The sequence below is a fragment of the Ursus arctos genome, unplaced genomic scaffold (assembly GCF_023065955.2).
Source record: "Ursus arctos isolate Adak ecotype North America unplaced genomic scaffold, UrsArc2.0 scaffold_23, whole genome shotgun sequence".
NCBI lineage: Eukaryota > Metazoa > Chordata > Mammalia > Carnivora > Ursidae > Ursus > Ursus arctos.
Window position 1 is genome coordinate 43,137,798 of NW_026622908.1, and position 19,886 is coordinate 43,157,683.

The 19,886-nt window shown below is 39.9% G+C and overlaps 1 protein-coding gene across 2 annotated transcripts in view; it reads left to right on the forward strand.

The window, feature by feature from the left end:
• KDM2A (lysine demethylase 2A) overlaps window positions 1–19,886 on the forward strand; it is a 106,691-nt gene that overhangs the window by 41,429 nt on the left and 45,376 nt on the right. For both annotated transcript variants that reach the window (XM_026483086.4, XM_044378450.3), the window contains exon 3: window positions 19,171–19,309. In XM_026483086.4, the coding sequence (XP_026338871.1) occupies window positions 19,171–19,309 (139 nt within the window). The remainder of the gene's footprint in view (window positions 1–19,170; window positions 19,310–19,886) is intronic.

Sequence of the window (19,886 nt, forward strand, 5' to 3'; positions counted from 1 at the left end):
CTGATGTGGGGCTCGATCCCAGAACGCCGGGATCACGCCCTGAGCCGAAGGCAGACGCTTAACCGCTGTGCCACCCAGGCGCCCCAAGCTATTATTATTTTTAAATATGTGGTAACATCTAGCCACATTGATATTTAGCTGTTGCATTTCTTTTTCTTTTCTTTTTTCTTTCTTTCTTTCTTTTTTTTAAGATTGTATTTATTTGAGAGAGAGTGAGCACAAGCAGGCGGGAGGGAGAGGGAGAAACAGACTCACTGCTGAGCAGGGAGCCCGATGCAGGGCTTGATCCCAGGACCCTGGGATCATGACCTGAGCTGTAGGCAGATGCTTAACTGACTGAACCACCCAGGTGCCCCCAGCTGCTGAATTTCCCAGGCACGTTCACATCTGTAAACTGGATTGTTTAGGGGCACCTGGGTGTCTCAGTTGGTTAAGTGACTGAACTGACTTTGGCTGAGGTCATGATCCTGGAGTTGCAGGATGGAGTCCTGCGCTGGGCTCCCTGATCAGCGGGGAGTCTGCTTCTCCCTCTGACCCTCCCCCGTCTCGCAGTGTCTCTCTCTCAATCTCTCTCAATAAATAAATAAATAAATAAATGAATAAAATCTTAAAAAAAAAAAAAAAAAGAAACTGGATTGTCTAAACTTCCTCTAAGTTCTTGTTCTCATTCTGCTCTTGCCTGTGCCTCTAGACTTAATTTTTAAATAACTAGATTTTGTTTTCCATACAAATTGTGGGCTTCTTGAAAATAGCTCTCTTCTGTTTCTTTCTGCTGTGCCTTAGACACTACTCTGCCTGTAGTAAGCACTCAAGTCGTGTAAGTCCTCGAACAAAGGCCATGGGACATACAAGCTTAGAAATCCCATGTGGATGGTGGTGGGAAACGAGCTTTTAAGGCCCTCTTCTGATTAGTTACTCTGTCTCTCAGGAACTTTCTTCCCACTACTGAACAGATTTCCTAAGAAGTATAGTGAAGGATGAATTACAATTCGTTAAAGAATACCAATTTCTTTGGTTAATCCTGTTCCTCTTGGCAATATGAAATTCTAACATAACTGGCATACTTTTCACCAGGATTTCTCTCATTACATTCCAACATATAAGAGAATCGTAACAACAGATACCAAATAATTCAGATTAGGATGATTTAATTCTTACAGTTTATAAGTATATATAATGATTACTTCTAAACCATCTTCTGAGATTTAGAGAAACACAGGCAGGCAGGTGTGAATTTTGTTTAAGCCTTCTATTTTTGTTGGTCATCCCTCTTCTCTCGAGTCTACTTTCAGCCTTCTGCTTTAGTCTGACTTTTCTTTTTCTTTTTTTTTTTTTTTTGGTAAATATATTTTTTAAGATTTTATTTATTTATTTGTCAGAGAGGGAGAAAGAGAGCGAGCACAAGCCGGGGGAGTGGCAGGCACAGGTAGGAGCAGGGAGCCCGACGCCAGACTAGATCCCAGGACCCTGAGATCATGACCTGAGCTGAAGGCAGACGCTTAACTGACTGAGCCACCCAGGCTCCCCAGTCTGCTTTGATGTCCAGAAGTTTGTATAGTATAGCTCATTGCTACTGTCTTCTGGCTCTACATTTCCCCTGCTCAGATTTGACCATTCCTTCAACCTCCCTCTACCTAGAAGTCAAGAACAGAACCAACTCCATTACTTAGAGCAGGGCCTTCTCTCAGATAACACCTTCCAGAAATTAAACCACTTCATATTAAATTGCTGGCAGTGAGGGGGTGGAGAGAATGCAGTTGTTGGATTTCATAAAATTTCATCCCTAGGATTAGACATTTGGTGTGAAGAGATTTAGAGATGGTGTAACCAAAAAAGAGCTCCATTCCAAAGGGATGGACTTGGAAAACTTTATTTAAAAAGCCTACTACTTGAGGGGCGCCTGGGTGACGCAGTTGTTAAGCGTCTGCCTTCGGCTCAGGGCGTGATCCCGGTGTTCTGGGATCGAGCCCCACATCAGGCTCCTCTGCTGGGAGCCTGCTTCTTCCTCTCCCACTCCCCCTGCTTGTGTTCCCTCTCTCGCTGTCTGTCTATCTCTGTCAAATAAATAAATAAAATCTTAAAAAAAAAATGCCTACTACTTGGGATGATAAAAGAAAAAAATTCTTGGGGCGCCTGGGTGGCACAGCGGTTAAGCGTCTGCCTTCGGCTCAGGGCGTGATCCCGGCGTTATGGGATCGAGCCCCACATCAGGCTCTTCCTCTATGAGCCTGCTTCTTCCTCTCCCACTCCCCCTGCTTGTGTTTCCTCTCTCACTGGCTGTCTCTATCTCTGTTGAATAAATAAATAAAATCTTAAAAAAAAAAAAAAAAAGAAAAAAAGAAAAAAATTCTTACCTGATGTTTAATGCTATTTGAGAAGAGGCATGTGAAGTATGATTTGTCTCTAGCCACATAGACCATTCTTTTTGGGAAAGATAGTTGGTTTCTCAGTCCAATTTTGATTCATGTTCAAAACCACAATTGCGAATTTTTTTGAGCATGTGCTGGCTACCTTGTTTCTATTTCATTTAATCCACATACAGTCCTGGGTGATGGCTTCTATTAGTTAAGTAGCTCATATATAGTGAGAGGCTGAACAAGGATTTGAACCCTGGAAACCCGGTCCAGACCCTGCCGCTACTCTGTATAGCCTCTCTTTTTATGTATAGGGCACTTCACAGTTTGCAGAGTATTTGTACGAATGTTCTCTCTCTCTCTTTTTTTTTTAAGATTTTATTTATTTGAGACAGAGAGCATGAGCAGGGGCCGGGGGGGGGGGAGGAGCAGAGGGAGAGTGTGAAAGAGGGAAGCAGACTCCCCACTGAGCAGGAAGCCCGACGCCGGCCTCCATCCCAGGACCCAGGACCCCAGGACCATGACCAGAGCCAAAGGCAGATGCTCAACTAACTGAGCCGCCCAGGTGCCCCATATGTTCTCATTTAAACCTCATAACAATCCTATGCGTTAGGTGAGATTTTTGACATTTTCACCCAAGAAAAAGGCATCTTAAGGAATTTGAAGCTCATCGAGGTGGTACTTAGACCCAGGCCCACACTCACTTCTTACTCCAGTTCCTTTGTTCTCATTATGTAGTGTTGCTAAAGATAATAAATAATAAATGGAGTCCTACCTGAAGGTGTGTGGGTTTTTTGTTCGTTTGTTTGTTTTTGTTTTTTTGAGGGAGAGGTGAGGGGAGGGGCAGAGGAAGAGGGAGAGAGAGAATCTTAAGCAGGCTCCATACCCATTGTGGAGCCCGGTGTGGGGCTTGATCTCAGAACCCTGAGATCATGACCTGAGCGCAAATCAAGAGTCAGACACTTAATTGACTGAGACACCCAGGGGCCCCCTAAAAGTGAATTTTCTAAGAATTTGAACTTCGCTGAAGGTGATTGGTAATATTCTAGATGTGATACTTAAGTCCAAAGAAATTTAGCAAAGATGTGATCATTAACTCGCACTATTGATTTCTCTTGGTAGCTTGAGTATAACTGCCTTATTAAATATTTTCCTGAGGGGTGCCCGGGTGGCTTAGTCAGTTAGCATCTGCATTCGGTTGATCCAGGGTCCTGGGATCAAGCCTGGCATCAAGCTCCTTGCTCAGCGGGGAGCCTGCTTCTCCCTCTGCCTGTCACTTCCCCTGCTTGTGCACTCTGTCTCTCTCTTTGAGAAATAAATAAATAAAATCTTTAAAAAAAAAAAAAAAAAGGTAAACTGACCCCAAGCATGAAAAAGTCCAGCAACAAGAAAAACATTTATCAGTCCTTTTTTTTTTTAAGATTTTATTTATTTATTTGACAGAAAGAGAGCAAACAAAAACATAAGCAGGGGGAGGAGGAGAAGCAGCCTCCCCCACCCCCGTGGAGCAGGGAGCCCAATGCGGGGCTCGATCCCAGGACCCTGGAATCATGACCCAGGCCGAAGGCAGGCACTTAATCAGTTGAACCACCCAGGCACCCCGGTTAACCAATCTTAAACTAATGTTCCTAGGTAGTTACAGGAGTGAACACATAGTTTTCTCTGCTTTATCTTTGGTTCCCACAGATGGGTGACTGAAAGCTCAGAAGAAGAGAGGTCTTGCCAGGATTATAATGTAGTTTTGACAGTGGGAGCAGGGTGGAGTGTATGTATTTGTGGGGGACAGTTTAAAATATCAGCTCTTGATCTTTTGCCAGTTCCTTCTGGAGCTTCTACTTCTAGACATGAAATTTCATGACCCCTTTAAATCTCAAGTTTGACAGTTTGAAAAAAAGGTCATACGTCGCTTAAGAGATTGACCTTTGTCTGCGAATCAAAACATAACCGCTCTAGAGAGAAGGGACATAGAGGAAAGCATCCTGATGAGAGCAATGTAGCAAGACTGGAAATAGGTGCATTTATATAATCTGGCTTCCAGGGACTACTTGCTAGCTCCCAAAACTTACTGAAAGACCTAGGAGAAGATGCATGTGTGGCACATTTCATTGTTCGTGTTATTTACTGAACAAGTGTCTCAAGTCCGTGTTTTTCAGAACGAGCTGTCTTCTGACATCTGTAATAGCTTTCTCAGTGACAGGCAGAAAGATCACTTCTCCTTTAGATTTAAGATAAACTTCTAGGGGTTTTATTTCTTTTTCTATAAATTGTTCTTGCCTAATAGGTACACTAATCTTTACCTTCTAGGAGCTGCAGTGGCATGGCTTGTTCCATGTATTACACTAATGACTTAGAGTTGCATCAGTTACATCAGTTACAGAAGATGGTGGAAAAACGAGGCATTATCTTTGTTTCTGTGTTCTGGGTGTCTGTTGCTATAGAAACAAATCAAGCAGTAAACAGAAGTGTTGAGGGAGTATTTGAATCTCAGTGGATGTTCATTGGCTATTGAAAATAAAGTTAAGAAATTGGTTAGGTTGAGCAAGAAACTGAATATTTCTGAGTTCGTTATTGTTTCCATTTTTGGTAGGTGATATTTTTTTCTTGTGTGTGGGTAATTTAAAGATTGTTTCCTAGTAATTAGGCCTTCTAAAATTTACTTTTTTGTTCTAGGAGGTAAATAATTAGAAAAGGCAAACCTTTTATATTTGGGGGGGTTATGATTTCCTTTAGACTAATTTTTAAATGTCAGATAGTGAAAGTGATAAGTTTAAAAATTGTTCTGGGGCTACAAAAATGAAGTGAAGATTGTAAAGAATGGGACAGAAGGTAGAGTGAGGAATTACACATCTTTACCAGGCTACTTATGGATAAACTAATTGAACATTTGCATGTTGATAGAAAGTATAATATCGCTGATACTTGTTTTGCCAGTATCCAAGAAGAGTATGTATATTCAAGTTTTAGTTCCTTTGAGGGAACAAAAATGTGCTTTTGGTATAACATCTGAACTCAGATTAGTTTTCTTCAGGATGTTGTTGAGATGCTTTACCTTCATTCTGAATTTCAGAGGGTGATTTTGCTACTTGTAGACAGTTTTTTCCTTTGCAGAATTGTGGTGATATCATGGTTAAATCTGCAGCAAGCACACTGAACAGTTGATTATACTTAATGGTATGTAGAAAAGCAGGCAATGTTGGTGGAAGGGATCCAGCACTTTAACTCATTTCTCAGCCAGTTGGTTTTGTGGAGGGCATATTTGCGGTCAGGGTAAGTGTATGTTGACTCTTTCAGAGAATTTTAGGATCATTCTGTATATATAGTAGGTATTTGACACTAGTTCTGAGGGGACTTTTAGTTAGGAGAAAGTTCACTTTGTGTTGTATATCCCTCTTCCTTTGAGCGTTCTGCCTTCTCAGCTGCCTTTTTCCCCCTAAATCAAGAGAGACATAGTTGTGAATAAGCTTCTTGCCAAATTCTGTAGATAATATCTTCCTTTTATGGATTACTGTCTTTTTCTTGGAATTAACTGTGGTCTCCTTAAGGTTTCATATGTAGAAAGTGTTCTGTGTACTGTTGACCTCCACAGAAGTTGATCTAAGTTAGGCCAGAAAATACTTGAAGGCTAACATAGCTGAACTTTCAAAAAGAAATGCAAGCTTTTTCAGCCATGCCAGTAGGATCAGTACACATTCTTTGTAATGTACTAAAGCAGTTATACTTTAAAAAAAAAACTAAGGGTGGGTTCTTCCTTAATCCTTGTGCTCAGGTCTCTTACTATTTTGGGGACAATAAGTGTTACATAGATCAAAAGATAAAAACTGTAAGGCAGTTGATTGCCACTATTTTTGTACAACCTTAGGATGTTCCCATTAAAATCCCCCATTAAGTAAGGCATAATGAAATTAAACAGATTTTCTAAATAAAGATTTTAACCTTTAAAAAAAATGTTTGAGAGTGAGAATGAATGGGATGGGAGGGAGCAGAAGGACAAGCAGATTCCCCACTGAACGTGGTCCCTGACATGGGGGCTTGATCTTAGGACCCTGAGATCATGACCTGAGCTGAAGTCAGACACTTAACTGACTGAGCCACCTAGGCACCCCAAGATTATAAAGTTTTACTTTTGAAAAATGCTTGTGCTCTCTTTATCTAGCTATATCTTATTAATGAGATACTGAGAAATTCAGTTGGGTGAGGGGGAAGCCCAAAAAAGTTTGAAGAGGTCACCTCTTCCTAGAGGTGCAACCTAATAGTCCGTATCCTTTGTCCTTGGAACTTAGTAGGTATTTAGTAAAGTTATACTTAATGAATAAACATTTCCTCATATCAGTTCTTATGGTGGAGCCTTAGCCAGCCCCTCTGTGCTAGTTGTTCTTCCTCCTGAGTTTTAATAACATTTGTAAATGTCACATCGAATTGTAATACTGTAATTTATTTACATGTCTGTCTCCCCCTACTGGCCAGCAGTCTTCTTGGGGGCAGAACTGTGCCTTTTTCTTTGTATGGAGAGCATCTGGCTGTTTTTCCATATTCATTGTGTCCCTGTTTTATGAATGAATAAGTGTTCAGGTAATAATTTTTATAGTACACACATGCACACAGTGGGGGGATATAGACAGCAGTCTGTCTGCCTCTGCATGACCTTGCAGTAGGTAATGTTGATTTCTCAAAAACATGGAATAGAGAAAATAAGAACAACACTTTAAAGTTCACTTGATTTTGGGAATATGTATGTATTCATATGCTTGTGAAGGGTGGGGGAGGATGAGAGCCTGAGCATGTTTCTTCTTTTAAAGTGTATATAAGTGCATATTAAGGCTAATCAAGTGGGGATTTGGTATATGTTGCAAAAATTCAGATTTAATCCATCTAAATTTATATGCCCTCAAACTTTTTTTTTTAATAGCAGTATCATGTTGTGGAACATTGAAAATCTAGTTGTTTCTTGACTTCTTATACTATTACCAGTGGAAGCTCTGTAATTAAAATTTTTTCCTCAGGCAGTGGAGTAAGATCAGAATCTTAGAGAAAGTAGGAGATGAAGAAATCTTGGTTAAAAAATATTGGCAATTTCATCTTTACAGAAGGTGTAATAAATGTCACTTTGACTACAAATTTAGAGAATGAGAACAAATTTTAATAGCATATACAGTAAATGTACTAAGTTCAAAGCCCTCTGATATAAAATGGTCTCTGGTTAGGAATAGTAATATTTTTCAGTCAGAATAGCTGAATGACCAGTAACATAATTTGTCAGGTAAAAACTGGAATTAGAAATCAGGAATGGTAGGGGGCATCTGGCTGACTCAGTCAGTAGAGCATGTGACTCTTTTTTTTTTTTTTTTAAGATTTTATTAATGTATTTGACAGAGATAGAGACAGCTAACGAGAGAGGGAACACAAGCAGGCGGAGTGGGAGAGGAAGAAGCAGGCTCATAGCAGAGGAGCCTGATGTGGGGCTCGATCCCATAACACTGGGATCACGCCCTGAGCCGAAGGCAGACGCTTAACCAACTGAGCCACCCAGGCGCCCCAATATTTATCCTTTTGAATCTGGCCTGTTTCGCTTAGCATAATCCCTTCAAGGTTCATCCAAGGTGCAGCATGTTTCAAAACTCCATTCGTTTTTATTGCTGAGTAATATTCCATTGTATCAATATCCCACATTCTCTTTATGTGTTTATCTGTCAATGTACATTTGAGATTGTTCCTACCTTTTGACTATTGTGAATAATGCTGTTAGGAATATTAGTGTAAAAGTACCTGTTTGAGTCCCTGCTTTCAGTCTTTTGGGTATATACCTAAAAGTGGAATTACTGGATCATGTGGTAATTCTATGTTTAATTTTTTGAGGAATTACCCTACTGTTTTCCATATAGGATGTACTGTATTATGTTCCCACCAGCAATGTGTAAGTGTTCCAGTTTCTCCATTTCCTTGCTAACACGGGTCATTTCTTTTAAATAATATTTATTTTGTTATATTAGTCACCATACAGTACATCCTCAGTTCTTGATGCAATGTTCCATGATTCATTACTTCCATGTAACACCCAGTGCACCATGCAATATGTGCCCTCCTTAAAACCCATCACCGGCCTATCCCAATCCCCTACCCCCTCCCCTCTGAAGCCCTCAGTTTGTTTCCCAGAGTCCACAGTCTCTCATGGTTCATTACCCCTTCTGTTTACCCTCCCCTTCATTCTTCCCTTCCTTCTCCTACCAATCTTCCTACTTCTTATAGTCCATAAATGAGTGAAACCATATGATAATTGTCTTTCTCTGCTTGACTTATTTCACTTAGATGTGGTCCATATATACAATGGAATATTACTCAGCCATCAGAAAGAACGATTACACAACATTTGCAGCAACATGGACGGGGCTGGAGGAGATTTTTTTTTTTAATAGATATCCTAATGGATGTGAAGTATATCTCATTGTGGTTTTGATTTGCATTTCCCTCATGATTAGTGATGCTGAGCATCTTTTTGTATGTGTATTGGTCATTGTTTTTGTTTTTTTTGGTTTGTTTTAAGATTTTATTTATTTATTTATTTGACAGAGAGAGAGAGAGCCCAAGCAGGCAGAGTGGCAGGCAGAGGGAGAAGCAGGATTCCCACTGAGCAGGGAGCCTGATGCAGGGCTCCATCCCAGGACCCTGGGATCATAACCTGGGCCAAAGGCCGTTGCTCAACCAGCTGAGCCACCCAGGCGCCCTTGGTTGTTTGTTTTGTTTTGTTTTGTTTTGTTTTTTAAGATTTATTTATTTTAGGGCACCTGGGTGGCTCAGTCGGTTAAGTGTCTGCCTTCGGCTCAGGTCATGATTCCAGAGTCCTGGGATCGAGTTCTGCATTGGGCTCCCTGCCCTGTGGAGAGCCTGCTTCTCCCTCTGCTTCTCTCTTTCTCTCTCATGAATAAATAAATAAGATTTTTAAAAAAAAAAAAAGATGTATTTATTTTAGAGAAAGCAGGCAAGCAAGTGCCTGTGCAGCTGGGGGAGTGGCAGGGGGAGAAAGAGAGAGAGAATCTCAGACAGACTCCTCGCTGAGCACAGAGCCTGACATGGGGCTTGATCTCATGATCCTGAGATTATGACCTGAGCTGAAACCAAGAGTTGGATGGACGCTTAACCAGTTGAGACACACAGGCACCCCTGTATTGGCCATTTTGTGTATATCTTCTTTGGAGAAATGTCTGTTTAAGTCCTTTGCCCATTTTTGAATTGGGTTATTTTGTTGTTGAGTTGTAAGAATTCTTTATATATTCTAGATATTAATCCCTTATCAGATACATGATTTGCAAATATTGTCTCCCATTCTGTAGTCTTTTCACTTTGTTCATAGTATCCTTTGCATAAAAGTTTCCAATTTTGATGAAGTCCAGTGTGTCTGATTTTTTCTTTTGCTTTTGGTGTCATGTCTAAGAAATCCAATGTTGTGAAGATTTTCCCTGTGTTTTCTTCTAAAAATGTTAGACTTTTAACTTTTTTGGTTAGGTCTTTGATCCATTTTGAGTTAATTTTTGTATATGGTGTAAGGTAAGGGCCAGCTTTATTCTTTTGCATGCCATATCCAGTTTTCCCTGCATCATTTGTTGAAAATGTATTTAATCTTAATTTAAGTCTTAGAGCCACATGTGGCTAGTTGCTACCATACTGGACAGCACAGATATAGATGATCATATCATTTTTGTCCTTTAATCTGTTAATGTGGTGAATTACATTCAGCTGATAGGACTGGAAATTCTTGGAACTAACAAACTGCTTTTGCGTTCCTGACACATCATGGTAGTTCATTAACTACTTAACTTTTTTTAGTTACTTGTCTATTCATATAAAATCAAGTAAAATGGCTATGGCAATTGTTTAAAAAAAATCGTGCTTTATCAGAAGTGTTACTAAGCAGTGTGTCTTGAATTATTCTATATCAAACCCTGTTCTGATATTATCAAACTGCATTGCCTTTTTTTAAAGATTTTATTTATTTGAGGGGCGCCTGGGTGGCACAGCGGTTAAGCGTCTGCCTTCGGCTCAGGGCGTGATCCCGGCGTTATGAGATCGAGCCCCACATCAGGCTTCTCTGCTGTGAGCCTGCTTCTTCCTCTGCCACTCCCCCTGCTTGTGTTCCCTCTCTCGCTGGGTGTCTCTATCTCTGTCAAATACATTAATAAAATCTTAAAAAAAAAAAAAAAGATTTTATTTATTTGAAAGAGAGAAAGCAGGGGGAGGGGGAGAGGGAGAGGGAGAAGCAGGCTCCTCACTGAGCAGGAAGCCCAATGCGGGGCTCCATCCCAAGATCCTGAGATCATGACCTGATCCGAAGGTAGACGCTTAACTGCCTGAGCCACCCGGGCGCCCCTACATTGCTTTATTTCAACATATATGTGTATTACCTTTTTTCTCTTACAGATTGCCAGATTTTTTTATTACAGAATTTTTTTATTGAGATACAATTCCTGTGCTATACAGTTCACCCTTTTAAGGTGTACAGTTCAGTGGTTTTTAATATATTCACAAAGTTGTGCAGACATTACCACCATCTAGTTCCGTAACATTTTCAGTACCTCAGAGAAACCCAAAACACATTGGCAGCGATTCCCCATCTCTTTTCCCTCCAGCCCCTGGTAACCACTAATCTACTGTCTTATAGGTGTGCTTATTCTGATAATTTCATATAAATATTATCATATAATATGTAGTCTTTCGTGACTGGGTTTTTTTCACTGAACATTATGTTTTCAAAGTTTGTCTGTGGTGTAGCATATATCAGGATTTCACTCCTTCTATTGCTAAACAATATTCCATTGTGTGGATATACTATTTTTATCTATTCCTCAGTTGATGGATCTTTGGGTTGTTTCTGTGTTTTGGCTATAATGAATAATATTACGAATTTTTGTGGGTGTATGTTTTCATTCTCTTGGGTACATACCTAGGAATGAAATGCTGGGTCATACGGTAACTGTTTAACGAGGACCTGCCAGACTTTTTCCAAAGGGGTTGTACTATTCGGCATTTCCACCAGCTGTGTATGAGGGTCTCACTTTCTTCACACCCTCACCAGCATTTATTATCTGACAAGTGGGTATGAAGTGGTGTCTCCTTATGGCTTTTATGTGCATTTCCTTAATGGCTAATGATGAGCTCATGACTGATGGTGTTTCATGTGCTTATGGAGCCGGTTATAATCCTTGAGAAATAGTTATTAAACCCTTTGCCCTTTGCCTGTGTTTTAAAATTTTTTTGTCATTTCATTATTAAGTTGTAAGAGTTCTTTATATATTCTAGATGTCTATCTAGATATAGATATTCTGGATACTTGTGAGATGATTTGTAAATATCTTCTCCCATTCTGTAGTTTAACTTTTATTTTTCTTGATAGTGTTTTTTGAAGCACAAAAAGTGTTAATTTTGAGGAAATTCAGTTCATTTATTTTGTTATTGTTGGACTATTTTGATGTCATATCTAAGAAGCCATTGCATAATCCAAAGTCATGAATATTTACACCACATTTTCTTAAGAGTTACAGTTTTAGCCTTTACATTAAGTCTTTGATCCATTTTTTAATGTTTGGTTGGTCTTTCTTTTTTTTGTATATGGTGTGAGGTGTAGGTCCAACTTCATTCTATCACATGTGGATATACAGTTTGTTTTTTTTTTAAGATTTTTTATTTATTTATTTGACAGAGATAGCCAGCCAGCGAGTGAGGGAACACAAGCAGGGGGAGTGGGAGAGGAAGAAGCAGGCTCCCAGCAGAGGAGCCTGATGTGGGACTTGATCCCGGAACTGCCGGGATCACGCCCTGAGCCGAAGGCAGATGTTTAATGACTGCGCCACTCAGGCGCCCCTATCACATGTGGATATGCAGTTGTCCCAGCACAATTTCTTTTTTTTTTTTAAAGATTTTATTTATTTATTTGACAGAGATAGAGACAGCCAGCGAGAGAGGGAACACAAGCAGGGGGAGCAGGAGAGGAAGAAGCAGGCTCATAGCTGAAGAGCCTGATGTGGGGCTCTATCCCATAACGCTGGGATCACGCCCTGAGCCGAAGGCAGGCGCTTAACCGCTGTGCCACCCAGGCGCCCCCCCAGCACAATTTCTTAAAAGGACTCTCATCCTGGGGCACCTGGATGGCTCAGTCGGTTAAGCATCCCAACTCTTGATCTTAGCTCAGGTCTTGATCTCAGGCTTATGATTTCGAGCCTGCATTGGGTGCCTTTCTTCCCGTTGCATTGTTTAGGCATCCTTGTTGAAAATCAGTTGACCATAAATGTAAAGGTTTATTTCTGGGTTCTCATTTCTGTTCTACTGATCTGTATGTCTGTCCTCATGCCCACACCACACAGCCTTGATTATTATATAGCCTTCTAGTAAGTTTTGAAAGCAGGAAGTGTGAGTCCTCCAACATTATTCTTTTTCAAGATTGTTTTGGCTATTCTGGTTCCCTTCATTTCCATAGGAATTTTAAGATGATTTTCTTAATTTCTGCAGAAAAAAATGCACCTGGGATTTCATTAGAGATTGTGTTGAATCTGTAAATCAGTTTGAGGCATACTGCCATTATAATAATAAATCTTGCAGTCCATGAACACAGGATGACTTTCCATTTATTTAGATCGGTAATTTCTTTTGACAATGTTTTGTATTTTTTCAGGGTACAAGTCTTGGGCTTCTTTTGTTAAATTTATTTCTTTGCATTTTTTCCCATTTTTTAAAATGGAATTGTTTTCTTAATTTAATTTTTTAATTTTTCATTGCTAATATATACATATATACATATGTAACTGATTTTATTAGCTCTAAATTTTTTGTGTGTGGGTTCCATTAAATTTTCTATGTACAAGATCCTGTCATTTGTGAATAGAGATAGTTTTACTTTTTTTTCCCCCCAAACTTGTATGTCTTTTTCCCGCCTAATTGCCTTCATTAGAACTTGTAATACAGTGTTGACTAGAAGTGATGAGAGCAGACATCTATGTCTTGTTCCTGATCTTAGAGAGAAAGCTTTCAGTCTTTTATCATTAAGTATGATGTTAGCTATGGGTGTTTGGTAAATGCCCTTTATTAGTTGGAGGAAGTTACCTTCTACTCCTGATTTTGTTCAGTGTCTTTTATCATGAAAGGGTGTTGAATTTTGTCAAATGCTGTTTCTGCATTTATTGAGAGAATCATTATCATTTTTATCTTTTTTTTTAAGATTTTATTTATTTGAGAGAGAGTGAGTGAGCACGAGTTGGGGGAGGGGCAGAGGTAGAGGGAGAAGCAGGTGCCCTGCAGAGCGGGGAGCCCGATGTGGGACACGATCCCCAGAACCTGAGCTGAAGGCAGGCGTGTAACCAGATGAGCCACCCAGGCACCCCTGATGTGCTTATTTTTATATCTAATATTCCATAAGCACTTTTCAGTGTTATTTGTTGTAATAAACATGTTAATGGTTACATTATATTCACCAGAGTATACGTTAGCCTTGGATGGCTTAGCCGTTTTCCTGTAGGACAAGTCTAGTTTTATCTGACCTTTTAAAAATGATTTGTCTTTCTCACCTCATTCCACTCCCCCAAATATCTAAGAGAGGCAGATGGTCGCTGGCGTCAGGGAATATTCCCTGCTCAAAATTCCTGATTTCCTGACCCTGCTCTGCTGTTTTACTTTTTCGGTATATTACATAAAGGCATCTTAAGACAGTGCCCTTTCCATCATTCTTTTTTACTACATGTTTAGAAAAGAGACTGCCAAAAGTTTCTGTATAATGATTGATAACCTCTTTGCATCTGACCTTGCTAATCCTCAGCTAATCATCTAGGAGAGATTAGTATAACTAATATCTATATCCCTTGAGCTTGACCTATCTATCAGTACTTGAGTTTAAATATTCATTTATAAAGGCCGTTTTTACCATTTAATATAGTTAATTACCACTTGACTAAAGGTGGTGAATATTTTTTAAGGCAGTTTTAAAATTCTTTTCATTATTTGGATCCTGGAAAATACAAGTTTGCTATATAGTTTGGTCATTTAAATAGAATAAAGAGTTATTGGTTATAAACTCACTGTTGACCCTAGAAAGTACAAATTGCTTTTGAGTGAAAATGTGGTTGGAATAGATTTCAGTGTTTGGTTTGTGCCTGCTATTTACTGTGACACAGGCTTCAGTGAGGGCTGGCATCTATGGGAGGCCAATAACTTGGGCTGCCTAAAATGCCTGTATGAAAAGCACCTAGAATAAAAAGTACAGCACGCTGGTAAACCATTTTGAATTATTTGATAATGGTGGGCTGGAGGAGATTGATTGGTGGCTGCTTTCCTTAGTATTAAAGTGGCCTTCCCTTTGGGTTTTACCTATAGCAGATTGTGTTATTGCCTCCTAATTTCCAGGCTTATTGCAAGGGTTGAAAATGTTTTTGTGCTTTTTTTAAAGATTGATTTATTTGTTTAGTGGTGGGGCAGAGGGAGAGGGAGAGAATCCTCAAGCATACTCCCTGCTGAACGGTAGCCTGACTTGGGGCTCAGTCCCAGGACCATGAGATTATGACCTGAGCTGAAACCAAGGCTCAGATGTTTAACCACCCAGGCGCCCTAGGATTGAATATATTTTTAAAGTACTTGGAGATTTGCTATAGATGTTTGTTTACTTTCACCAGGATTTACGTTAAGATGGGGATAGACCAAAAAAAAAAAAAAAAAAAAAAAACAACATTCTTGGCATTATTAAAACTGATACAAATAATTTTCATATTATTGCTGATTTACCAATTGCAACAATCACAAAGAAAACAATCCAGATTCATTTTTCCGTTATCTTTAAGTGGTTTGGCTGCAGCAAGAGCCTTACCCGTATCCTTATACTCTGTATATCGAAAATGTAAATGGAAGAAGGAATCTTCTTGAATGTAGGAAGAAGAAAAGTATAAAAAGGAAGGAAGGATGGGGGAACTTCTGGCTACCATGTTAGAAATGTTGGGATAATCACCCTGATTATCCCTCCTTACTGAAGAAGAATCAGTAATGGTAGACCTCGGAAAGGTTGAAGTTTGAAAACATGACTGGAATTTTTTTTTGACAAGCGTATAAGAAGTTATAGCTCAAATGAGGGGAGGGGGTATCTACGTGTATTTTGATGGTCTTGTCCTTGCTCTGTGATACTTGGAATTCATCTTCTGGAGTTCTCTTCAAAGACACATAAATGAAGTATGGTAAGGAGGGGATCTGAGGATATTTCTTTTTCTTTTCTTTTCTTTTTTTTTTTAAGATTCTATTTGAGAGTGAGAGAGCACAAATAGTGGGGAGGGGGAGCGGGAGAGGAGGAAGCAGACTTCCTGCCAAGCGGGGAGCATGACTTGGGGCTCAATTACAGGACCCTGAGATCATGACCTGAGCTGAAGGCAGATGCTTATCTGACTGAGCCACCTGAGGATATCTCTTACAAAAACAAATTGATTCAGCTCCTGTGCGTCTGACCTTACTGATGGTGGCTGGTATTGATGACTGCTGTACCTTGGCCCAGGGGCTACACTGCCCCCATGGGCAACTTCGCCAAGGCCACTTTTGATGCCATTTCCAAGACCTACAGCTCCTTCTCCCTGACCTCTGGAAAGAGACTGGTTCACCCAAGTCTCCCTATCAGGAATGCACTGACCACCCAAGCTCCAGCTGTGGCCACAACATAGTTTTATACAAGAAAAATAAAGTGAATTAAAGCTTATTAAAAAAAACAAACTCATCTTAGAAATTATGAATGAAAATACCCCCCCATAAAGTTATCTAAAAATATTTTGAGCAGTGATGGCATTATTGAAATAAGTGAAATGTCTACCAAAATTAGGTCTTTTTTGAGCTGGGACTTTGGGCCGCAAAGGTGCTAGGTAAGAGTGTTAATGAAGTTTTTGCCAAATATGGGAAAGATACCAGGTATCCCTCAGTGTTTCAACCCTGGCGTGTTAAATCTAGCTCTCCTCTGGTATGTAATAGTCACTTTTATTTCCTTTAATTTTTATTTCTTATGACTCATTTCTACCCCTTCCCTGACCCCAACTCCACAAAAGACTTTTCCCCAATATCTAACTTTAAATTCTAGATTTGGTTGTTCTTAGCACATTTTAGGGTAGGGCAGCTGTGTTTACCCTTGCCTCTACCATGCCCATACCGATTGTCCTGTGTGTATGTATTCAAGAAATTTAAGCAAAAATTTGACACTAGCTAAAGTAAATATACTGGAAGGTAAATTTATAGCAGAAGCAGCATGTTATCTTTAAAAAAAAAAAAATAGCTTGTGAAATATATACTGTAAAACTCACCCATTTAAGTGTATAGAATTAATTGGTTTTTTAGTATAGTCACAGAGTTGTACAAATACTACCATTCTCTAATTCCAGAATATTTTCATTGCTCCTGAAAGAAACCCAGACCATTAACAGTCAGTCACTTCCTATTCCTTTCCACAGCCCCTGGCAACTACTAATCTACTTTCTGTCTTGATGGATTTGCCTGTTCTGGACATATCATGTAAATAAAATTACATCATCTGTGATACCTGGTCTTTTGCATTTGGCTTCTTTCACTTAGCATAATGTTTTCAAGATCCTTCCATGTTGTAGCTACATATCAGCATTTCATTCCTTTTTATGGCCAAATAATATTCCAGTGTGCAAATATACCATGTTTTTTAAACCGTTCATCAGTCAGTTGACATTTGGGTTAATGCTGCTATGAACATCTGTATACAAGTTTTTGTGCGGACATAGGTTTTGAATTTTAGGTATGTACCTAGGAGTAGAATTGCTGGTCATAAGATAACTCTGTTTAATTTTTTTGAGGAATTGCTAAGCTGTTTTCCAGAGTGGTTGCACCGTTTTACATTCCCGCCAGCAGTGTACAAGGCTTCTAGTTTCTCTACATTCTCACTATCACTTGTTACTGTCCACCTTTTTAAAAAATTTTTTTTATTTTTTTTAAAGATTTTATTATTCTGAGAGAGAGAGAGTGAGCAAGATAGAACATGAGCAGGGGGAGGGGCAAAGGGAGAGGGAGAAGCAAACTCCCTGCTGAGCAGGGAGCCTGAGGCTGGGCTCATCCTGGGACTCCAGGATCATGACCTGAGCTGAAGGCAGGATCATGAGCTGAGCTGAAGGCAGACGCTTAACCTACAGAGCCACCCAGGCGCCCCTATTGTCCATCTTTTGATAATAGCCATCCTAGTGCGTGTGAAGTGGTGTTTCATTAAAATCGTTAATTTTCATTTCCCCTAATGACTAATGATATTGAATATCTTTTCATGTGTTCATTGGCCATTTGTATTTTTTCTTTCTTTCTTTCTTTTTTTTTTAAGTTTTTTTTTTTTTTAAAGATTTTATTTATTTATTTGACAGAGATAGAGACAGTCAGCGAGAGAGGGAACACAAGCAGGGGGAGTGGGAGAGGAAGAAGCAGGCTCATAGCGGAGGAGCCTGATGTGGGGCTCGATCCCATAACGCCGGGATCACGCCCTGAGCCGAAGGCAGACGCTTAACCGCTGTGCCACCCAGGCGCCCCTTTTTTAAGTTTTATTTAAGAAATCTTTACACCCAGCATAGGGCTCAAACTCATGACCCCTGAAATCAAGAGTCCCATGCTCTTTCTTTTTTTAAGACTTTTTAAATTATTTATTTATTTATTTGTTTATTTATTTATTTATTTATTAGAGAGCGAGCGCATAAGTGGGGTAGGGGGGAGCGGCAGGCAGAGGGAGAAGTAGCTTCCCCACTGAGCAAGAAGCCTGATGCAGGACTCGATCCCAGCACCCTGGGATCATGACCCAAGCCGAAGGCAGACACTTAACCAATGAGCCACCCAGGCGTCCTGAGTTGCATGCTCTTCTGACTGAGCCATCCCAGCACCCCTGTATATTTTCTTTGGGGAGATACCCTAAAAGCTAAATATTGATGGTCTGCTATTTGGAATGCTATTATTTAGGTTAACTTCTTTTATCTGATGTAAAGGAGTTTTTGCTTCATTAATTCAAATATTTTAGTCTGTTCTTAAAGATTGTTTTAGAGAACCCATGTAGAGGGGCTCCTTGGTGGCTCAGTCAGTTAAGTGTCTGCCTTTGGCTCAGGGTCCTGGGATTGAACCCTGCATCGGCCTCCCTGCTCAGCGGGGAGCCTGTTTCTCCCTCTGCCTCTGCCCCTGGCTTATGCTCTCTCTCTTGCTCTCTTTCTCAAATACATAAATAAAACCTTAAAAAAAAAAGAAAAGAAAACTAATGTAGATACAGCTCTTTCCCCTATAAAAATACTGTATTTTGTATCCTGACCTGAATTTTCTATAAAGACGGTCCCCAGTCTTTAGTGGACCCTATTTGGTTATATTTCTGTTGTAAATTTGTGTCTCTAGGCTCAAAGAGTGAGCAGAGGTAAAATTCATCAAAATTTTGTCATGTTCTGTACATTCTGAGAACACTAGCTGACCTTTAGTTAAGAAAAAGATCTTTAGGGGTTCCTGGGTGGCTCAGTCGTTGGGCGTCTGCCTTCGGCTCAGGGCATGATCCCAGAGTTCTGGGATCGAGCCCCACATCAGGCTCATCCTCTGGGAGCCTCCTTCTTCCTCTCCCACTCCCCCTGCTTGTGTTCCCTCTCTCGCTGGCTGTCTCTCTCTCTCTGTCAAATAAATAAATAAAAATCTTTAACAAAAAAAAAAAAGATCTTTAAGGCAAGGAAAATTGATGTTTGACGTAACAACTGAAGTTGTACGCAAAGTTGAAGTGTGCACGTGTTTATGAGCTCTTTTAGATAGGCATGAAAAAGTACATGATTTGATCCTTATGTCCCTCTCTCTCCAGCGAGGTACCATGCGACGACGCTATGAAGATGATGGCATTTCAGATGATGAAATTGAAGGGAAAAGAACTTTTGACTTGGAAGAGAAACTCCACACCAACAAATACAATGCAAATTTTGTTACTTTTATGGAGGGAAAAGGTCAGTATCATTTTGGTTCAGGGGACCTGTAGTCCCTTGATGTAGGAAGCTGTGGATTCTGGGAACTGTGGGCTCAGCATCTATGCAGCTAAACATTGCCTGTTGATGTTGTGATGCTGTTTATTTTCTCTTATTACACAATGCCATACACACACACACACACACATATACATACCACCTTCCCCTAATCCTCCCACCCTGTGAGTCATTCTCTACCATATGAGAAGAAACAAGAATTTATTAGGGCCTGGAGCATTGTTGGAGTTTTTCCCTGAAGGCCTTTCCCTTCTTCTCCCATCCCTTGTTTTGGGTTTAATTAAAAATAGTACAGTAAAAATTTATTTATGCATGCACCCCCTCCTCCCAAACAAAACAGAGGTGGGATTCCGTGTGTACCATTTAGAGTTTTTGTTCCTTGGCAGACTGACAAGGCTGTAAATGTATGGTATATATTATAGTGGAACAGAATTAAATTTTTTGGCTGTTAAGAGACAGGGTAATGATAATTTCTGTTTAGGATTTAGAAGATGACTCAACTATAGTACTGCCCCCTGTTGGTTAAATTCTGAGGTTACTG